Genomic DNA, 23,217 nt, shown 5'->3' on the forward strand with positions numbered 1-23,217 from the left:
AGTGCACACACACGCTCGGTGTTCAACAGGCCTTACAGGGCAACATCCCTGACAACTTCTACAACTACTACTAAGAATTATAATTAAATGTTTTTAAAAGGGCATTTGTAGATATGTGAAGAAACTATTCACAACTAAAATAACATTTCTATTCATAAAGCTTTGATGAATAAAGATAATTCCGTTTCAGAAGAAAATTGCTCCACTTTTTCTCTGTGTCAAGGTCAATTTTGGGGGGAAAATATCACACTAATGAAGTAAACACTCCTTCAAAGATCGTCAGTTTACGATGTAGATTGCTTTTGTTTTGTTTCTGAATGTGGGAATGTGGAGGGGGGCCTTTATTCCTGTAGGATAAAGGACCAAAGGCCACCCCAAAATACTGAAAAATCCTAAACTATTTGCCTTCTCACCTTTAACAAAAAGCTGCAACATAGAAGTTTTTCAAAATACTCATAATATCTAAACAATATATAATTGCTCGATGGATTGGTTTTAGCGTGTTTAATAAGTTAAAGAATTCCAAAGTGCCCTTTGCGTGTTTATTTTAAGCCATTAGCGGTACGGAAAATGGATGTTAACGAAGATTTAAACAGATATTTGACCTTACTGGCACATCAGATTCAATGTATTGCTGTCAATTGGGATTTGATTAGAATGAACAACTGTAGGGAGAGCTCTGGAGCCGCATATGATCCTCATTGTTACACTTGTGTTTATGAGGGAGGTGTTTCAAAGTCACGATGAGACACAGTGACAATATTCAGACAGGCTCAGTAAACAATTAATTAATCAGGAGTTGGACCAAACCCCAAGACATTCTGACAGAGGGAGAAAAGTGATGCAATGAAGGGAAGTGTGCCCATAGCTGACAGGGGCCCTCAAAAATATTCTCATTTACTGTATTTTCATTGTGGAGCATCAAAGTGGTGGGGCCCACAGTGACAGTCTGGAGAAGGCTCTTTTCTCTTCCTGCACGAATGACTTTTATTGTGCGTCTAGTTTCATTTACTGAAAACAGATGGGAGAGGATGTTTTTGATTTGGATTTTTTCTCATCACCATGCATGCTCGTCTCAGCAATTTTTAAAATGAATCTCACATACAGTTCGACAAAGTTTCCCACTAGGGACGGTTGTTGCTTTTTGGACTTCTTTTATAGCGACAGTATTTTTAGCGCCATGGTGTTACTTCTTGGTGAAAGGTGAAGGGAGAGCGTGCGGGTGCACTGACAACATGGCCTAACACTTTTGTCTATGTAGTGTCTATCTTGGGATTTCAGGCTGAAACCCAAGAGAAACTTCTGATGAATAGTTCTCTATATTTAGCATGCCTACATATGGACTTCCTGTGTTAGGGCTGCCACTGGTTGAAACCAGGAAGGATTTGTCACGCCAAGATCAAAATACAACAATAAAAGCACTCATTTGCTCCCAATTATAACAATAACGTAAATGGACTTCATTTATGGTATTAGAGCAAATGTGTGCACGAGTATGTAAAAGGGTGTGACAGGTGATACGGTAGACAATAAAATATGTGGGGAAAGTAGGAGGATGTCAAGACCATAATATTCCACAACAGTTCATAAACAAAAAGCAGCAAAGCTGCTAAGTTACAAGCATTATTATTATTATTGTTATTTTACATTGTCACAATATCAGCGATTTACTTTTTGGAGGAGAACAGAACGACGATCAAGTTTTCGTGAAGTCCTTTTGTTAATACAGGATTCAGGAACAAATACAAATGTGTCCCTTTCAATGGCAGCAAATAGTCACTGATCTTTGAAGTACCAAGACAATACTTCTGTTTAACTGATACTAGTGGTTGAATTTTAATGAACGTGATTTTCGATTCACGTCACATCACTTAACGAAAAAGCAGAAAGGTCTTATATAGTTTCAGCGTAACAACTTTTTGCTAATATGTGTGGATAGGGTGCGAGGATGTACTAATCAGGTGGTCCTAATAATAGTGTCTCAGGGGAAGAGGCGACGCAAGCTGGCAAACGTGTGGGGGATGTGGGGCGGGTTGCACTGTAACAACCGGGGGTGGGGGTTCAGGTTTGCTGGTGGGGGAAGTGATATCGATAACAACAGGAAAGGTGTGGGTGCTTAACCCTTTCCCTGCGAAAAGTGCGGGTGTTGGAACACCTACATCCCCCAAGGGTGGGATACCCCCTTTCAGAGCTGTAAATCCTTAAAAGCATCCCTGTAAAAGTCACTGGCACCAGGTGAGTAAATGCTGGAGTGGGGAGTTTATATTGATTTCTGTTAACTGTGAAGTAAAATTGCCAAGTGTGAAAGTTACAGTAAACATTCTCTGGTAGTATTTCTGGTTTCTTTTGGCAGCTGCTAACATTTCTGCAGGGCTTAAGTCAAGGGGTGTTGTAAGAATGACAAACTGTGTCACAATTTCCGCAGTTGTCGTCTTTCTTATATACATACACTGTGCACCTTATTGTACGGGACATATATATATATATATATATATATATATGCAAATGTACCCGAAGAAAACTCAAGCAGGCACGAGGAGAACATGCAAACTCTACACAGGATTTGAACCCGTGACCTCAGAACTGCGAGGCAGATGTGCTAACCAGTCGTTCACCATGCCGCCCAACTTACATTTAAAACATAAAAAAAAGAAACATCAAACATATTATAGGGAAGCTAGTAGCTATAGAAATCCAGTACAGTAATGTTTTTTATTTTCAATGAAGAATAGATTTTTTGTTAACTTAAAGTACAGTACATTGAAAGTACTGTTCATTTGTATTACACTTTTAAGTACAGTACATTTGCATTGAATCTTGAAGAACTGTTTGTTTGTAAACATTGATTTAGATAAAACTTTGAATTAACTTTTATGTGCAATATATTTTAATTGAATCACTATTTAAGGACAGAAATGTATTTTCCTGTATTTAAACGCAGTTAAAACTGTGAATAATGTTACAGTGGCTTACAATAATGAATATAAAAATAATCATAAAACATCTCCATAACAGGGCTCAAAATTAAAATACAAATTCTTTGAGGAGCAGTTTTGTGAATAATTTCTTCATTTGAGGAGCAACTTTATAATTTTGAGTAACAATATTTTGCAGGTTACCAGCAATCGCACTAAGACCAGAAGCAAGGATTTTATTAAACAATAAAAATATGATAATACACAGTAATGAGAGAGCTGAAATTAGAGCTGCAGCTAGCATGGTTGACCATTTAATTGAACTGCAAATACACGTAAATTGGGATTGGTCCTTGGAACCTTGCAAAAGTGTCCAGCTGCACAGCGACCTCATTCGAGATCTCCCAGCATGAATGCAACTGCTGTCGATTTATGTATTGAGAGGAAAAAACAAAAAAGCGGAAATAAAAAGAATAATTTAAAAAAAAAGAAATTAGCCAGAGTACATAACAAAACCGACAATTGATGTTTATATGTGTCATAGGGGTACTGATAAAGGGGTAGAGAGCACGTTAAACATTCTCCTTTTTCTTTCTTGTCTCGTGTCTGCATTCTTAAGATCACCTGCAGGCTCAGTGCATCTCTCCCGAGAGCAATTTACACCAAACCAGACACTTGTTTTCTGGTAAAATTACACTTCCTCTGCAGAGAACTGGTTTTGATCGGGTGACAAACAAAAAGTTAGACTTTCTCAACCGAAGTGTGTGTGTGTGTGTGTGTGTGATTAAACACTTTCTAACCACTGGAGGGCAGTGTTGCTTCATGTTGTACCACAGCTGTTCCTCTCGTGCTTACGTCTCTTTCACTTTTTTTTTTTTTTTTTTTATAAATGGGGGTATAGCCAGGAGTGTGTGTGTATTTTTTTTTGCACGCACAAACATATGTGCACATACATTCCCACACGCTCAATGCTGCAATTTGGACTGCTTGTGGTTGTTCTCTGCCAGTGACTGACAGGTTCTTAACGAGAGCAGCCGAGAGCGTTTGCCCTCCAGGCCTGTACATCAACCATCAACATACAACGCACATACACATATTTCACACACCTTGCACACACATCTAGTCTTTCACAGCGATTAGATTTTTTTCCAGTTTTGGTGGTCACTGTGAGTTGGTTTCTATGACGCAGCCTGATACAACATGGAAGGAATGTCATTGTCCTCTTCTGGTGAAAACATCAGGTGACAGAGAGACCTCAAAGCTCGAAGGTTGCGTGCCGGCGTGCACTTATTGTGACGGTCACGATGGACGAGGCCGCATAGCTGGCCAGCGAAAAACAGCAACCCGAGGCAGCGCGTTCCCTCCTCCATCCCTTCGTGATTCATCCCTCCGCTCACCTTTGTTCCTTCTCTTCCGCTGAGAGAAAAGCCAATTAAAATACTATGTGGACGGATACGATGAAGAAAGACATACCTCCTCCATGACATTCTCGGTACCCCCTGCTCAGTGACAGATCTGGTGCATTCACACGGAGGTGAAAAAAAAAAAAAAACGAGACGGCTCCCGCCCTCCTGCTGCTATTAAATGTTGATGTATAATATCAAAAATATATACACGCACAGCAACATGAAGACGAATGTAGGAATCAAACTCAACCCTGGATTCAATCCTGCATGCTCAAATAAGCCACATGAGTTTTTATGTGACTAGCAGACCAGTATTGAATATGAGAGGAGGTGGACCACTTATTTTTTACATGACACTGCACTGTCTTCCATGTGTGTTTTCTCGCTTCCTTCGTTCCCAGGAGGCCATGCTGCACACACACAAACACAGGCCAGGAGGCCACACGATCTGCACATTCTAGCATCGGTGCCTGTGTCGGGGGTCAAGAAAGTGTGAGCTCACTGCTATTTGGGCCTACTTGATCGTGTGTGATATAACCATGATATGTTTTATCATATACAGTGAAACAAAGCCCCTCAGGCCAGTCTATGTTCATCCCTGTGAAACGGGAGACCACAACTCAACGTTTCCTCTCTCACACACACACACACACTATACAGTCAGACACGACTTTGGGATTTGATTGGCCATTTAGAAATCTGGACGGCAGTTGAGTGACCCAGCACTAACAAGGCCTCAGAGGAGTGCTTCTCATCCGTTGACCACACAACACTGCTATCTTGTCACCGTGTTTGTTTAAATTGATTATTAGCACCTCATCCCATCAAGCTTACATTTAAAATAACAGCATCAAAATGTGTCGACTGGCCACACCTTTCGGTAAACCTGCACTAAGGAAGTCAAATACAAGAGCTGTAAATAAATAAATTAGTCTGCAAAGATCATATTCAGTTTTGATTCATGTCAGAGAGCAATGCGTATTATCTGTACAGGTATAAAACTGCAAAGCATTATGCTGAGCAAATTTTTGTCGTTACCTCATTTACTGTAGCTACAGTACATCATAGAGGGTTTCCCCCCCCCCCCTCGTGGTGCGGCATCGTAGAAATGCGTGCTTGCCAGTTTAATATGATAGCAGAAATGCCATCCAAGCAATGGCCTCGCTACTTCTGTCGAGTTAGATGGGACAAATAGTCAGCGTCGGAGATAGGGGAGAGTGGACATGTGATGGCCACTGTGTCAGGAAGTGGAGACTCAACCCGTTTAATGAGAATCTATGGCCCGTTTGGATAAAGAGCCTGACTGAGAGGCTGTGACAAGTCCTAATGCTCGCAAGTATAAATGATGTGGGTGGGCCGAGAAAGGGGGTTCATCCTGGGAGGATTAGGCTGAGTGGAATCAATCCTCCGAGACCGTGCATGGTGCATGGGCGGTGTTGGGGAAGAGGCTGTGGAGACTGACAAATGGCCGGGGAGGGAAAAGTGAAGTGAGGGGGAAAAGCGAAGTGAACAAACTTGGAGAGGTGTTAAAAAAAAAGCTAAATGTGCACATTTTAAATCTGATTTTGATGGAGGAGTTGCATTTGTGTCAAAGACATGTTCAAATGGAATGGAATGGTACACACACACACACACACACACTTTGTTATAGTGAGAGCATTTGTCTATGTATGGCTGCGGCAGAGAGGGGTTAAAATCCGATTGAGTCGATATCACTGGAGAATAACCAATTCAAAACAGTCTGAATGTGTGTTTGTGTGCGCGCGCATGCGAGCAACATGGCGCCAAGGGACTTCCTCCCTCTTCATCTACAGCCCCAGTTGAAATGGAATTGAATAGTCTGAATCCTCAATGGTAAATGTTCACAAAGTCAATACCAACCGTTAGGTCTCTCCTGCATTGGGATTAGGGTTAAGGGCATTACCATTTCCAAGACTTCAGGAGAAAACACACACACACACACACAGTAAAGACATTCACCCAATGGCCCCATGAGATCGTAAAATATTTTTCAGTCTTCCGCAAAATGCTTAGTACACATTGTGCTTAAATATTCACTTGTACTATTCATTGGAGGCCTGTTTCAATTGTGTTAAACAATAATATCGGCAAGATGGTGTCTTGGTCTAAGTGTCAGGTAAACCTGAGGGAGAGTGCCTTCACTGATCTAAATGAGCCACATATTCCGAAACCTAACATGAATGTTCATGCACATCTCAGCAAAGACAAACTTTTATTAATATTAACTGTGTGAAAAGAATAGTAAGCAGTTAAGGTTTAATCACAGTTGTGTGCTATTCATTGGCTTTTTGTATATTATTGATGGCTTGTATGATTGCAACATTTCTATAATTGCTTTCAACTGTATACCTGTAGCCCACCGCTGATAGTACAATGCAGTACAGTTGTATGCCACTGCAAATTACAACCCAAATGATAAATGATCTACATATTGTTAAATTACTGCCTAATCAAAAATAATCACAACTGAACAAGAATGATATTGGATACAGATCTTGTACTGGATCTCATTAAGAGTTTTCAAGTGCATCTAATAAAGTGTCCATAGAAAATGTTGGCAATTCAGTATAGTAATCCCTGGTTTATCACAGGCGTTACGTTCCGGACCACCCTCGCAATAGGTAAAATCCGTGAAGTAGCACCACATATATTTTCTTTAATTATTATTTATCCATATTTTAAACGGTATGAACCTCCCCAGACTCTTGTTAATCTTACCCAAACTCCTATTAATCTATAAACCTTTAATACTCTTGATCATATAGTTGTTTTTTTTTTTTTAGTTGTTTTTTTACAGTTTTAATACTTTCGGCTAGAAATGTTTATTTTACCATAAGAAAATACAGCATAAACTCAAAATCCCGCGATATGGCGAACTATGCGTGATATATGTAAAAAAAAAAAAAAAAAAAAAAAATAGCAATGCACTAAATCCGTAATAGGTGAACCACGATACAGCAAGGGAGCACTGTATTCAGGCTACTTTAAAAAAAATGTGTCGCTTTGGACCAGGTAGCGTCAAAGTATGTTTTAGTGCTCACGCTGCTGCAGTGTAGATCAAGTTTGGGCAGATTTGTTAGCCAGCGTGGAGCCGAGCTTTATGAGCACTGCAGCCCCTAATGCTTCCTGCTGGTCATTAACAGCGGGCGAACTTGGACTTTTTTTTTTTTTTTTTTTTTTAACTACAGCACAGTGTCTCATTTGAGCAGCGAGCCATAAAACCCCAGGCGCTGTCGCTCAGTGTCATTTAAAATGGGACTGATTGGAGCTATCTCTGGCCTTTGCTTGCCCACCTTCCTCCCCGCTTGCGTTCTTTGCCGGACCCCTCATGAATAATGAATGAGGATATATATATATATATATATATATATATATATATATATATGCAGGATGGAGTTGTGATATTAATGGTGCTGAAAAACAGACGGAGAAACATCCTTTGTGCTGGCAGCCATAGCTTCCCTACCCAGCTCAGACTGCCCCTGCCCCGTCACCAGCTTTTTTTACCTTCCACGTGTCCTCTCCATTCCCTCTTCTGCCTGTGGGATGAGACTGTACAGTTTTTCATCTCGCCAAGAGATATTCTCCACTTCTGGCTGCCACAGTGAGGGCAAAGGTTGCATCGCGACTTTGAAATAGGAGGGACCAAACTTTCAAATGGTGAACTTGGCTGGATGTGTATGCAAAGTGGCTATTGTCTGCCTGCTCTGTTGTTCAAGGGCATGGCAGTGAGAGTCTTCCTTTCTTTGTCCCCTATCCCAACCGTGATACAGCCAGTCCGGCCAGACAAACCCGAGACTGACCTGCATCGGTCAAGGGCAAGAGTTGTTAGGCTGACAGGACCATACATTTTTACAAAATCTCTGTTTTATACTTTCCTATTCAATTAAACGGTCCTCTCCTATTTGTACAGTAAGAAAAAAAACAACCTATTGGTCTGGAGCACACCGAGCCTTATTGAGGCCAACCAATAAAATTCTTGCTGACACTGAATATGTGGCATGAGTGGGCTGGCAGTCAGTGAAGTTTGGCCCCAGGCTGCCAGAGTGCACTGCCCATCCTTGGATGACTCACCCAAATAGGCCAGAGGGCACAGATAATGGGCAGAGTTTTCAACCTTCTATTGGTGCCAGAATGTCGGCGCAGGCAACAATGAGAAATCCTCACCTTATACGGACAGACAGGCCTCATTCGACACTACAGACGACTGCGAGTGGGCCACAAAGTGGTCGGAGGGAAGGGATGGACCAACCAGGCCGAACCTCAGCATCTGACCAACATCTCTATTCAGTGCTTTTATAATTAGAAACCAGCTCGTGGAACTATCCCATCCATCTGATTGTCTATACCTCTTGTCCTCATTAAGATTGCAGGTGAGCTGGAGCCTATCCCAGCTGACCGGGGTACTGTGTGTGGTGTCCAGCCAATACGAGGGCACATACACAGTAGACAAGCATTCACAACAATGGACAATTCGCACACTGGAGCTCTCCACTGTGAGGCAGATGTACTAACCATTACAGCAGTGCTGCCATTAATGGGCCATTAGTTGGCATTGTTGTCACACACAAAGAACGATATTCTTAGAGAATGCTATTGCGTCTCCTTTAAATAATGTGTGCACTTCTGTGAATGTAGCGTTTAAAGACCCCTTGAATTTTATGAATTGGATTTTCATGTTATTACTTCAAGTTATACGTTTAAGTAAAGTTTAGTACGTCAGTATAGGACGTATAGAAAGAAAACAAAACTTTTTTTGTGGGGGTTTTAGCTGGGACATTTTGAAAATAAGCAAGGTTAGGTTGTTTTCCGTGGAAATTAATTCACCAGTGTTTCTTTAACTGTAGTTTATTTGTAAATAGTACTTGAATCAAGTTGTTTCATTGAAAAAACTAATATGCATGTTACAGTTTATTCTAGTAAATTCCCATTTATAGTTTCCAACTTTGAAAATTTTGCAACGGAAGATGCAACTTCTTGTTGTACTGTGGTCCTGTATACAGTATTGGTGAGGGTTTCTATAGTTTGGTGTCACAGTGGTACTGAACGGCGAGTAATTAAAGTAGGGAAGCACTTTTGAACAAATGGTTTTGGTGGTGTTATGAGCTTGACAGTCGGAGAAGCACCATTTCATGTCAGTGGTCATGCAGCGGCTGCGGTTCTGCTCGTTTACATTCATCCATATTCCACAATATATTTTTTTTTTTTCATGCACACAATTTCAAGTTTGTACAACTTGTTAATAGGACTTGCAAGTTGACTGTGCTGTTTTGATGTCCACACACTGAAAGACTGAAATAAAAGTATGTTTCTACCATGGGGCAATGTTTTGATCCCCGGCGTGAAGCTGGAGTGTCAGTGAAATCCAGTTAAAAGGGAGTATAGTTCAAGAAGTTGGAAATTTAACTTTTTGCACTTGCTTGGGTGAGCATTTCAGCTAATTACACACAAATCCCTCACGCTCGCAGCTCCAATCCACCGGCGCCGCTGTCTCGGCAGAGGACAAAGAAAACAAAGGAGACTGACAAACAAACAGTGAGTGCGGAAAAAAAGATCTATAAGAAAAGGAAGCTTTCTTTCTGTGTAGCGGCTGAGCTGGATGACAGTGGTATTTAATCAGTTGGTTTCTGCAGCGGCGCCGGAGCGAGTGGCCCCGGTGGAGCGGCCCTCTGATCAGCGCCGGGAGATCGACTCCCCACAAAGACGCTGCCGCCCCCTGAACCTAAGGTCAATCCTCGGTGGCTACGTTTCATTCGGCTGTCGCCATCTCTTTTCTCTCATTAAGACACAATATGTGTCTATGTGGCTTTTTGCACATGCTTGTATTTATGTTTGTTTCAGTATGCATATGTGTGTGTACGGAGAAAAATGCACCCCAGGACTAGCCTAAAGGGGATGAGGATTCCCGACCTCCACTGAGATCCTGCAGCACAAATAGAATATCTACCGGTGGGGGGTGGGGTCGTGTGTGTGTGTGTATGGAAAATGGGAGTTGTAGAAATATGCAAAATGCATCAAGTGACTTTGTGCCTCGGGGTCACGCACACACACAAAAGGCGAGAAGAATTGGGAGCTGAGGCAGCGTAAACAAGAGCAGACTGTTCAGATCTCCGTCTCATCACACAGTTGATTTAGGAGCATATCGTAAAGTAATCACTAATCCAAGCATCACGTGGGGACATTGCGCTTAAAGGTTATGTGTATTGAGAGGGGGAAAGAATCTCTGCCTGAAACTTTTCTCCTCTTGCTTTGTGGCTCCTCGGGCCTTACGTGATCAACTGCTTGCTGAAAGGCCATGACCTTTCACCCTGATATGAAAGATTCAAATTGATGCCCGCCTCAGTTCATGTGCGAGGTGTGGGCTGATTGACTGGCACCGGAGGACCCAACATGGAAGTGGCGCGCCGAACGGCCGTCAGGACTCTGCCTGTCTGTCGCCGTATGCTAATGTTGGCCTTTAAACAAATTCACGAAACACACTTCCAGCCTCGTGTGTTTGTTCACTTGCATAAATGCATATGATTCTCATTCCGTGGCAAGCACAACAATCCAACAGAGTAACGCTATAAAGTTCACAGAGTCTATTAATTTTGAGGCATCTGAATAACATCTCAGTGTTTGTTAGACCTGGAGGCACGCTTCATAAATAATGAACAAACAGTCCAGTCTTGCTTTACGGACGTGACTTTTGAGGTAGAAAGACACCACTTGTTTCCCGACTTGACTAAACTAGGACGTGCAAAGAAACTCAGATGTGTGGCGCACTGGCATGTGAGAAGACAAGAAACAAACAAGACACGAGTGACAGAAGGTGAGTGTGACGAAACTTCTCTTCTCACAGTCACATCATGGGGTTGGTGCAAGCATAACCACAAATACATGCACTCCTGACTTGCCCTGTGCTTAACAACCAAGGGCAATTGCCTTTTTATTTATTTGAGCGTTTAACTCTTTTTAACAACAGTTTACTTTGGCTAAGTACAGTGCACAACTTCGAGGGAGGAGTGGTTGAAAACCTTTCACCTCTGATGCAGGTAATCCGCATTTTCCTTGCCAGTCAACTGAAAGATCAAAAACAAGTTTGGGTTTTTAATTATACAGCTAACAGTGGTGAACTTCTATTTACACTCGCATGCTAATTATATGAGGGTAAACGTTACAGATTACGTCCCTTTTCAGTAAACTCCTATGGAAAGTGTATTCAAATTCAGAATAAATGTCAGGAATGGACATTCGAGGTTTGTCTGTTTTACAAATTTAAAAACAACTGCACCTATGTAGCCACCTGTTTCCATCATTAATTACTATAAATATTGGAATTCAAATGAAAGTCAATCTGTTTTGGCTCATTCACTTCTGTCTGTCCCAACATTTTTTTCTTATTTTTTTTGTGAACCTGTCCTGTCCAGCTGCATAGCCTTGCAAAATGGCGAATCTGTATGCCTTTGTGCGGGAACAGTTTTGCTGTGCAACAGGTTTGAAATACTCCCTTTGCTTTTTGTTTTTTTCTCAACACAAACACAACCATACCCAAGAGGAGGAGGAACCTTTTAAACAAGATTATTCGTGTCTTAAACGATGGATGACTGGTTAGCACATCTACCTCACAGTTCTGAGGACCGGGCTTCAAATCCCGGCCCCGCCTGTGTGGAGTTTGCATGTTCTCCCTGTGCCCGCGTGAGTTTTCTCCGGGTACTCCGGTTTACTCCCACATCCCCAAAACCATGCATGGTAGGTTGATTGAAGACTCTAAATCGCCTATAGGTGTGAATGTGAGTGCGAATGGTTGTTTGTTTATATGTGCCCTGCGATTGGCTGGTGACCAGTTCAGGGTGTACCCTGCCTCTCGCCCGAAGATAGCTGAGATAGGCTCCCGCAACCCTAGTGAGAATAAGCGGTACAGAAAATTTATATATATTATACAAAGATTAGGAGAAATTGGAATCCTACAGTTCAAAACTGAGGAAAGTTCCTGTGTAACTAGTGAAGTAAGTGTCCAAGTAAGTGTCTGGAGTGTTTTCAGTACAATGAGTGCATGTGTTTGATTTTGAATAGCCCATTTTATGCATACTACATTTCGTAACATGTGATCTATGGCGTACTTTGAACAGGATTAGCTGTAAATTATTGGGTTGGTTTTTTTCTTATCGAGAATGTGTTTCTACATATTTGTGCCCAGTAATCAATGTCAGTAGACACTGAGAGGTCTTTTCCACATTTTGTGACTGGTAAGTGTATTAAACTAGTACTTGATATTTATTTGTATACTTTCGAAAGGAGTTTTTTGTTTTGCGGAAGTAGTTCTACTAGTTTCTGAACAAAAAGTTCTAAAGTATTCGCATGTGTTGAGAATCTTTTTAGGATTGTTGTTCTAATTTTATAATATTGAAGGAAGTTACCACCTCTAATTTGAAATTATTGGAATAAGCTTTCACGTGACCTGAATACATTATTTTTTAATAAGTGATGCAGGCGGTCAATTCCACTTTGTTTTCATATACTGCAGTAAGGGGGGTATTTTGTTAATCTCAAAATCGGGATTGTGCCAGATTGGGGAGGAATGATATGGTGCTAACTGAGATTGTGTGGTTTCTAGACTTTTCCACCAAACTGATAAAGTGGCAGCAATAATCGGATTCTTAAAACAACTGTGGCGTTTGAGACTTGTGCTGACAAATGGGAGGTCTGAAAGTTTGGCGCTATTGCAGTCTATCTGTTCTAGTTCCAGGAAAGATTGTTGTTAACTCCAGTTTGTTTGTGTGCACAAGCATGCATTCGGCTCAGACTAGTCTCTTGTCTATATTGGCAGTAGGGAGGTTGTTAACGTATGCAAATTAATTATGGTCACCGATCACTTGTTTGCGATTTATGAGGAAATAGATTAACTCAGGTGTAAAACATGTTAAAGAATCCAACTTGAACTTGGCGTTAACCCATCACAACAGGTTCTTTTATTCGTAAACACTGATCATGTTAGCGACGTTTGCCAGCTGAACTGTTTTCTAGCTCACTGGGAAGGGTAAAAATCACTCAACACACCTTTTTAGAGTTCCAACAGAATGTGCTACATTTTGTTTTGATCTATTTGTTACGCATGAAAATCTGTCTAATTTGTTGCCTAGCAATGTGGATGCTTCTTTCGTGACCAGGTCACTCTTGTAAAACAGTTTTAATCTCCATGAGGATTTTCCCAAGGTTAAAACAAAAATAATAAAATTGAACTGTACTAAATTGGTTTCTATTGTTTTCCACTGCACAAAACCGTATTGCATGCTAAGCAACTACTATGAAGGTCAAACAGCATTTCCAACAATTTAAATATCTGGCATCTATTAGCTTGGCTGAACAATTTTCAAATATTTGACATCTTGCTAATATGCCATTTCCAACCAAGTACCAGCAGTTCATGGCAAAGTAGTAGGTCTATGACCCTGTCGACCACAACAAAGAACTACTGTTAATTTGAATACAGCTCTAATTGCCTTGATCAAAACTGATTATTATGCCTTTTTAATGTAAAGACTGACTTTTAGATTTCTAGTATTGCTCATAACATTGTGCACTTGTACCTAAATGTTGTGGTCTGTGAGTGGTTTCTCCTTATCTGTGATTCCTCTAACACATTTTGGTTCGCCCGCCCGCCCTCACACACACACACACACACACACACACACACACACACACACACACACACACAGTGCTCACCTGAAGGTGGTGGGTGGAAGTGGGAGGATGGGGTGTGTGTTTGGCTGTGGGCCCTGCAGACAGGGCGATCAAAGGCTCCTCAGTCTGTCTGCTAACGTAGAATAGACAATAGTAAAGAGGGCCCGCTTTGATTCGAGCTCACTTTTATTGATCGCAGAGGAGCAGGGATTGAAATATGAGAGACAACTCTGAACCCCATTCATCTTTCAGCTATTGCTTATATCCAGAAAAGAGAGATCAATGACGCAAGTTTTTGTTTTAACTTTTTTTTTTTTTTTTTTGTTCCAGAAAAAAAACAGGTCTGGTCCCTGGCTGTCTATCACGTGATGCTCTGACTGCTGCTGCTTTACCACGCAATATATTATCTTAAGTAAGACGCTTCTATAAATTAACATTGAAAACTTGTTTGGGATTTGTTGACAGCCCTTCCCCTTCCCCGTGCTCTTTCATTGCCCAGCTCAGCAACCTTTAAACAGGATGTTTTATTTGATCATCCTAGTGGAGGTACAGTGGGTGTAATTCAGGCGCAGGGAGGTTTGGCTGCAGCTCAGAAAGGAGGGTGTAAATGAGGAAAACCAGCATGGCCAAGTGCACAACAGCCCGAACAACAGCGCCCACCCCCTTGTCTCTCTCACACACTGTTACAAGGCTTCTCTGCACGCAGGCCCTCAGCTCATCTCTGTCTTGACTCTGGCGGCAGCTGTGTTTAAATCCCTCCTGAGACACCAACTGCCCGGCCTACATTTGAGACCTGCAATGAGTTTATTGTCCTGGCTTTTACTGTTATGAGGTGAGACACAGAGCTGCCTATGAGCTCAACTTGTGTGCAAGAGAGTGATGTTTTGAATTTAACTTGGCTGGTAGTAAAAACAAAACCCAAAAAAAACAGTCAAGTATGATGGTCATTAGAGTAAGAAATAGTGATGCATAATGTTGCATGACTATACTGAATAGGTTGAAAATGATTTGGAAGGCTTCTCAAGTCAGTGATATTTTAGCTTGAGCCTTACAAGGAATCTTGGTTAAAACATGCAAAACATGCCTTTTGATATCTAATTTGCTCTGGCCGAGAGTTTAACTTTGAGTCGGACCAATTCTATGTGCAGCTGGTGGGGTGCCTTCATCTTTAAAAGTGACTCTTTAGAGCCTGTTTAAGTTGATCTGACAGATGTGGTTATTTGGGGACAGCTCATTGGCAATTTTATGGCCAAAGTGCTTATTTTACTAGAGCCAAGCACATGTGTGTGTGTGAGAGAGAGCGAGAGAGAGAGAGAGAGAGAGAGAGAGAGTGTGAGAGAGACAGTGTGAGAGAGAGCGTGTGAGAGAGAGAGCGAGAGAGAGAGAGAGGGAAATCATTTCCGAAGTCTGGCACAGGGCTGAAATATCGGAGACTTAAAAGAACATATAACCTCCTGATGTTTATGATCTATACAGGAAACAGTTTTGTCCAAATAACTACAAGAAAATGCCTTTCTTGAAAAAAATTAAAATAAAATAAAAAATCATCAGATTGCTTTGAACTGCTTGTACATTCAAATGCTACAAAGAGTGCAGGCCTTTTTCCCCACTGTGCAATGATCATGTTCAAGAGATTTAAGAGACTGATGTGATGTTAAGTGTCAATTTAAAGTCACCTGTTATTACTGTTTTAAAAGTGAGCATGTCTCCGTATATCTGAATGTTGTACGTTATGCAGCAAACAATTTTCAATTTTAGCCCAGTAAATGGGACAATTTCTAATATAGTTAAATTGGCAAAATTGGAGCCTGGGGGCAGCGAATAAAAACACATGCGTGCGTGCGCATGCATTGTGTGTGTGTGTGTGTGGGGGGGGGGGGGTCTGTCCATATTGCAGGCCCCCAGTCACCTCAGTCTTGGGTTCAGGTTTCTTTTGAACACATTTAAGACAGCATTTGGGTCCAGTGGTTAACAGTTTGTGAAAGTGGCCATTCCGGAAGGCTGAACTGATGCTTCCCAGTTTAGTTTTACAAACCTCCTGTAGCGCTGCTCCACAGACAAGGGAGGAAGAGTGCGTGGCTTTTAAGAGTGCCTGACTGCTTTAGTGAGCCACTTAGCTTTTTATTTTGGCTGAGCTCACTACAGGCTCCTTGTACTTTAGCGTGCCCCCTCTGTGCCGGCCTAGTGGTTGCAGATTAAGAACATGCAGAGCATAAGTCAGTCATTACGCCAGCGTTTGTGTGCGTACACATGCTTATTAGGTGTGGTGTTTAGTATGTGTGTGCCCTTCACATACGTTTGTGTATCAGGCCCAGTGGCGACCATAACACCAGGTAGCCTGCTGGGTGTAGCAAGTGACTGAAAAATGACTGCAAGGAGAGCCTTTTCTTTATGTGAACCTCAGACATTTTCCCCGGAGAGACGATCCAGACGAATGTTGTAACATGAAAACCGAGAGCGTTTCATTCTAAATATGAGTTTAACCTGTTTAAAGTTTTATAAGTTCAGACAATAGCAGCTTTCAAATGATGAACAGGACTCCGCTGCAGTTCCCAGCTGTGTTTGGAGACTGTCCCAGGTGATTCTCCTCTCCCAGCAAACTAATATGTTTGAAGCTCAGGCTGCCATAGCCAAGGATGCGCCACAAGCTATTACAAATGTGCACTCAAGTATTGACATTCCAGGCTTCTAAAAACAAAACAAACAAACGTGAAGGGGGGTCGGTGGGAAATCAAGTCAATGTCCTCTGGAACGGTCTTATTTTTTTCCCTCTCAGAACACTTGGATATCACCTGGGACAAATGATGAGTTGAGAGATTATCCAGCTATATATTTTGTTTAACTAACATCTACATATACACAGACATATATTATGCTTATGAATTACCAAAGAGATATTAACACTCAAACCCTATTTTAAGATTGAGTGTAGGTATTGCCGTTTCTCAAGCTGTGTGCTCACAAATGTTTGGCCTTTCTGCTCTGTTGATATTCACAATGATAGGAATATTGGCATTTAATCAAATATATTTTGAATACAGCATTCAGATATTTAATACCCCTACAGCTCAGAAATGTGACGTAATCAAATAAACAAAAAATAAGAAAATACTAACTGAAATATTGCAAATTAATGTTTATTAACAGTAATTCTAGATATTATCATTAGAAAATAATTTACAAATTTACTAAATTCTACACCCCTCAAAAGCCCCCCCCCCCCCCCCCCGCCATCCCCCCAAAAAACAGCTATTTGAACACACTTAAAATTACATATGTAAATGTTTGCTCGTTTACATATCTTTATGTGAGACAACTTATTTTAAAACTAAGCAGCTGAAGAAGAGTGCAGTGAAGATGTTTCACCACAAGATGGACTTAGGGCTTCATGGATATGGGATGCAGTGCTAGGATAACAACAACACTGGTCAACTTTTGAAATCACAGCAAGACAGATCAACATATTAATGTTCCTATAGTTTGAAGCAGAGGAGCGCATGGGGGAGGGCCTAAAGCTGGGGCAGCTAGCAATGCGTGTATTCATTCCAGATATTTACTTTTGTTTGTTTTTACTGTGTTCAAGGCTCCATGGGAGCAATTTTGCTGTGATGAAAATGAACAAAAGTCCCTGTGGAGTTCATTACGGCGAAAGACCCAGTGCCCGGCCCACCGCTCCCCTTGCCAACAGGGATTTGGAGGACCTGGAGACTGGTGTGAGGGGGTTACTCATGGGAAGCAAGGCACCATAACCACTTTGCTAATGACCTCAAACATAACAACAACACAACAGAAATTAGCGGAATGGCACGAATGAAGTAGTTTGCTTCTGGAGCAAATGCCACATTGTTTTCTTACATTAAACTGACAAAAAAATCAAGAGAAAAAAAGTGCATTTATATTATATTTAAGTAGCTCCCTACGGTTTAAGTCCATGGCAAACGGCAGAAGTGTTAGCCGCAAACAAGCTTGGAGTAGTCATGAAAAGGAGGAGAGGAAACGGTAAAATAATTGCCTGTTTCACATCTCACATGAACCCCTTGTAATATTGTGTCGTAACTGTATCCCAGAGCAAGCTGGGAACGCACACATGATCAAACTCGTAACTCCAAGATTTTGTGTGTCTGCTCATTCGGGATTGAATTTAAGAGTCTGAAGTGAAGTAAGCAGATGTCTACATGCCTTTTAAGCAAACATTACCTCTGGAGATGAGTGGAACCATGTAGACGTACTTCACCTTAAGGCTAGTACACAAGGAGCTGACAGAGATGTTTTCATATGGCAACTCCTGCCCTTTTCTACTTTTCATCATTTAAGAGGGTTTTTAGACTTCAGAAGCTACTCGATGGGATTAACATAAAAGACAATTTCCTCTCTAATGGAAATGTGTTCCAAGTATCTTTCACCTGCATCAATTCAAATGTTTTTGGGTTGGGGGCACGTGCATCGGGAAAAAAGTTGGTCACAAATGAACAAGTAATAAAATATAGTATATCCGAACTGTTTACTGTAACAAATAACAATATGATCTTACAATATAACAATGTCAGCCCAGCAGCTGGATTTATTAGACCATAGGTTTGTTAACAAAGTCCATTACACCATAAATTGTGCTTGGTCCAAAAACGAGCAAAACCAATCAGCAGCTTCTGAGGAGATTGAAGTGGCAAATACAACCTTGGTTTAGATGTGTCAAAAACAAAATGTAACAACTATAGTACAAGCCATTTAATGACCTCCAACCGGAGATTTGCATGAATGCTACCACAATAGCGATTTTACTGGAACTTTGGACTCTTTTATTTTTATTTTCGTCTCTCATTAAAACGAGAGAGGATTTCCTGCTTTTCACATTAACTGACTTCTGTTCAACTGCCAAACATTATCTGCAAGCCTCAGAAAGAGAGACAACTTGGGTTCAAGCACGCCACCCGCCATCATGTTTTCTTGACCTAACTGGCCTGCACTGAATGTGACAGAAAGAACCAAATGTAATGACTACACAATGAGAAGTTAACTTCGACGTGTCTGATTATTTGTATCGAAATTAACTAAAGACTGTAAAAAAAAATTAAATAAAAAAAACATGGAACTGGAAAATTAGACAGGAATACTTACAGACATTTGGTCAAAGGTAAAACTAGTAAGTATGGCATAAGTAGGCTATTTGGTAAGACAAAAGTGTGTGTCAATGATGAAGTACACATTCAAGTAGTCAGAACAAATGTTAGAGCTTTATTGCATTAAGATGAAATACATGGCATTGGTGGGACTCTTTAACACAAGATTAAATCAAACCAACCACTAGCCGAACCATAAATAACGCCTGTACAGAGCCTATTATTTTACGTTTGGGGAAAACCCCTCGACTCTCCAATGAAACAACTTACATAAGATGGCCTTTGGAAAATGTAACAGAGTCAAGGTAAAATAATGGGACACAGTAGAGCCCTGTGATACTTTGCGTGAAGAAGGAATAAACCTTATGAACCGCCATAATCCCCAGTACTATGTATATTTAACAAGCCCCTTGTGAGAACTTACAAACGACCTAGATCTCATTGTCTGTTCACAAACAAAACATAATACGCAATGTGCACGTCCGACTTCAGGCAAAGCAATCTGACTGAACACAGCATATGCACAACACGCACAAAATTACCTCTTGTAAGGGCAAAGACAATAAAAATTGTTAAAGACATTTTAAGTCGGAGGCAAAACATTCCTTTCAATGACAATCAATTTCAGACATTTAAAAAACAATATGGGATACATCTCGTCTGGAGGTCAGTGTAAACTAGGTAAGTCAGAAAAGTTTCAGTAATGTTACGTTGAGGTGTTTTTTTGTGTCAAAAGGCTTGAGGGAAACAAGTATGGCATTTTTCTTGTGTTTGTTGAAGGACTTCTGTCATTAAAACTAATATGCTTAGAAAATAATGTTTAGTAGAACTAATTAAGAAAACGGGCTTTCTGATAGTGCTAAAAGAAAGCAGTGTGACTGTTACTGTTGATTAACTATGCCTTTCATGTACGGTAGTATCACTGTGATGCAAACCAGTGATAGTGCTACATATGTGTCACACTTCTGTAAACCTAGTTCACGTATTAAAGAGCCTCTTAGAATATTATAATTAGAAACTTTGGTGTTTGAACAGAGAACAGAAAGTAGGTAAATGTTATACTACGAATTACAAACAATGTGGACCAGCCCATTTCTCACAAGGATTTTGTAGGATCTTTGTCATAAAATAGCTCGTGTTATTAGTAATGGACCCACAAAGAGATTGTATTCCTGTATCTTATTAAAATAATATTCCCTAACCGAATCACTACTTTAATATAATGTCAAAACAGTCTTCTCAATGCAGAATGTCCCCCACATTTGTAGTGTTTCGTCAGGATTGTTCTGTTTGGGGTTTGCACACTGATACAGACGATAAATCTGCTGATTGAACGACATTTTTGAGCAAACTATTGTGCGTATCTCATGCAAGCTCATCATCTAGTAATTTGCCATTAGATGGTACACTAAATGGACGACATACAAGGCAAGAATCAGCTGTCTCTTTAAGACATTAGTTCCCGCACGACACGTACGCAAACTTACTCACCAAAAGTATTCACACTGTTTTAGCAATAGACATCCTGGTAGGTCATGTATATGTTTGCTTTTTGTCATTTACTGCTGCTCCCAAAGAAAGTCCAAATCAAACCAAGAAATAAATCTTTTGTTGTCAGTGAGAAAGGTAAACAGCAGATGTGAAACTGCTTTTTTGGCATAGTTTCTACTACTCCTTCAAGGCTGTCAAACGAGAGGCAGACTCTTGAAAGACAATGCATGAGTGTCAAACTGACAAACATTCAAAATGTTGTGTAGCCATTTGCCCATGTTCTCCCACCTGCACATCACTAGTCGACCCTCTGAACCAACCTTGCTTTCCAAATACTGCCCATAAGTACCCTGCCGAGCATGCTGTAGCACAATAAAAAGTGCAACACCTCCATCCAAACCCTCTTATTTTTATATCTCAAAACTCTGGGATCATTGTGCTTAATCGTCTTTAAAACTTATCTTACTTTCACTTTACTTATCTTTGCGGTTATATTTTACAGCATTTGTTCTGAAAACTAACTTACACCTGCTAGATTCAAATGCCTGTAAACCTTTTGAGACCCTTAATGAAAAAAGAAATGCAATATGAACAATGATTTTAGGGGGGAATCATTTTAGCATAATGTTTACCTTGAGCGGGATGGATTTAGGCTGCCAGTCACGTTTATATCCTCCAAAAACCATGTTATAAATGCTGTCCCGCTTATCACAATGAGCTCTGGACTAAGTAATTGCATAGAAGCGGATAGGTGTGTACACGTCCAGCATGGAAATTGAGGAGGGATGTGTTTCACAAGCTATAGTTTGTGCAATTCCGGGCTTAGCTGCCCTGCGTCAGGTTCTGCATGTGTTTGGCGATGTCATACACGTAGGTGATATCCGGCCTCTTCTCCGGGTCGGGGTTGATGCACATATCTACCAAGTTCCTCAGCTGATGACAAGGGGTGGTATGGTTTGCGAGGGAAAAGGAAAAATAAAGGCATTAATGACGATTGATGATGCCGCTTTTCTGATTTGAACAGCTTCTGCAAAGAGAATAAACTAGAGCCGAAAGACAACCGCTTGAGGATCTCTCTCGATTAAAGTAGCAACAAAGCAACAGGTAACTGGCCTGAGCACACTAATCGCTTGCTGGTGGGCAGAAAATTTACTCGGAGACACACACACACACACACACACACACACACTGCTGCCACTCCATTTCCAGCGCTCACATACGAAGCCAAGCGAAGCGGCTGATTGGAGCAGATAGACAGGCTCGCAGGGTGAACAGCCACCACCATCATTAAAAAAAGAAGAGAATAAAGGATGCGGAGAAAAGGGAAAAAAAACATCTATGCGAGGTCGCTATGGTAACTGTCTGCCAACTTCATGGCTGCTCTTGCACGGCAGTGGCTCGGACGAGTTCTCGTCAGCCAGTGTGCGCATATGTGGGTGCCGGAGTGAGAAAAAGATGTAAATTCAGATAGTCTGAGAATTAGTACTGCCGAATGGAGATTTGGGTGAGGTTTACAAAAGATGCAGATATGTAAAATATTCATGCGCTTCTTTGCATGACGAGTGGGGTGGGGGAAGTGGTGGAAAGTGTCAGGTGGTGGGTGGAGGGGGAGCGAGTGCTGGTGAAGGGAGGCAGGGGGGAGGCAGTGGAAGCATAGCCTGAGATGCTTAAATGACACAACAAAGATGAGCAGCTGACAGTTTGCTGCCGATCCTTCAGGAGCATTGTTTACATCCAGACAGGCGCTGTAGGCACCCCCCCTCATCTCCATCTCTCCATCAGCCTGTCTCGTGCGCCATCATTCGCTCACTCTATCGCTTTGTCTCCCTATCTGCGGGATTGGGGTGACGTGGGGCATGCTCCAGCTCCGAGCGGTGGGTGTGCAGAGAGAGAGAGCTACTGTAACAAATACACACTTGTGCGATGGCTCATGCACATAAAAAAACACAAGCGCAAAGACATGAAACGCCATGCAATTAGCCTTTGTCAACCTAATGAAGTAAACACCAAAGTGTAATGAAAAGGACTCTGCAGGGGTTAGTGCGGAAACTTCAAACTACCCACTGTGGACTCATGTGTGCAGAAACACTGGTAGCAAAGCGGAAATAATGTCATTTAAATGCATGTAATGGCCATAGGCTTTTACCTTTAAGAACCAAATTAGTATTTTGCTTAATATTTCTTAAATGACAAGGCATCCATCAATATAATGTATCTAACAAACTATAATGCCCTTTATATATATATTTTAAAGGTTGTGCTCAATTCAGGAAGCTTTTAATAGTTTGCAAAGAGCAAAACGAAGTATGTTATTTGTGCTAATAGGGGCATTTTGTTTTAGCCTTCATAAGAGCCAGGCTTGTGGTTTCCTGCTGCTTACAAAGTTAAGTGTAGCAAAGCGGTCAGTACAGCAACAGATCTCAGTTGAACTCAACCATAAAGAAAAATCACATCATCTTCAGAGACACAATCCAAGAGTAAAAATGTATTTCATTCTCATCATGTGAGGTTGTACCACTGTAGTATTTGTAAACACTTACATTCGTTGTTTCTGTGTAATACCTTTGGAAGAGGGGGTTAAGCTATTTTTTGTGTGCAAATATG

General features: G+C 41.1%; 1 protein-coding gene across 3 annotated transcripts in view; it reads right to left on the minus strand.

Annotated features, from left to right (window-relative positions):
- Positions 1-19,217: 19,217 nt before the first annotated feature.
- Positions 19,218-23,217, minus strand: part of nek7 (NIMA-related kinase 7) — a 75,557-nt gene continuing 71,557 nt past the window's right edge. For all 3 annotated transcript variants that reach the window (XM_061778997.1, XM_061778995.1, XM_061778996.1), the window contains one exon: positions 19,218-21,546. In XM_061778997.1, the coding sequence (XP_061634981.1) occupies positions 21,436-21,546 (111 nt within the window). In that variant the 3' untranslated portion in view covers positions 19,218-21,435. The remainder of the gene's footprint in view (positions 21,547-23,217) is intronic.

This window comes from Phyllopteryx taeniolatus, chromosome 7 (genome assembly GCF_024500385.1).
Source record: "Phyllopteryx taeniolatus isolate TA_2022b chromosome 7, UOR_Ptae_1.2, whole genome shotgun sequence".
Taxonomy (NCBI): domain Eukaryota; kingdom Metazoa; phylum Chordata; class Actinopteri; order Syngnathiformes; family Syngnathidae; genus Phyllopteryx; species Phyllopteryx taeniolatus.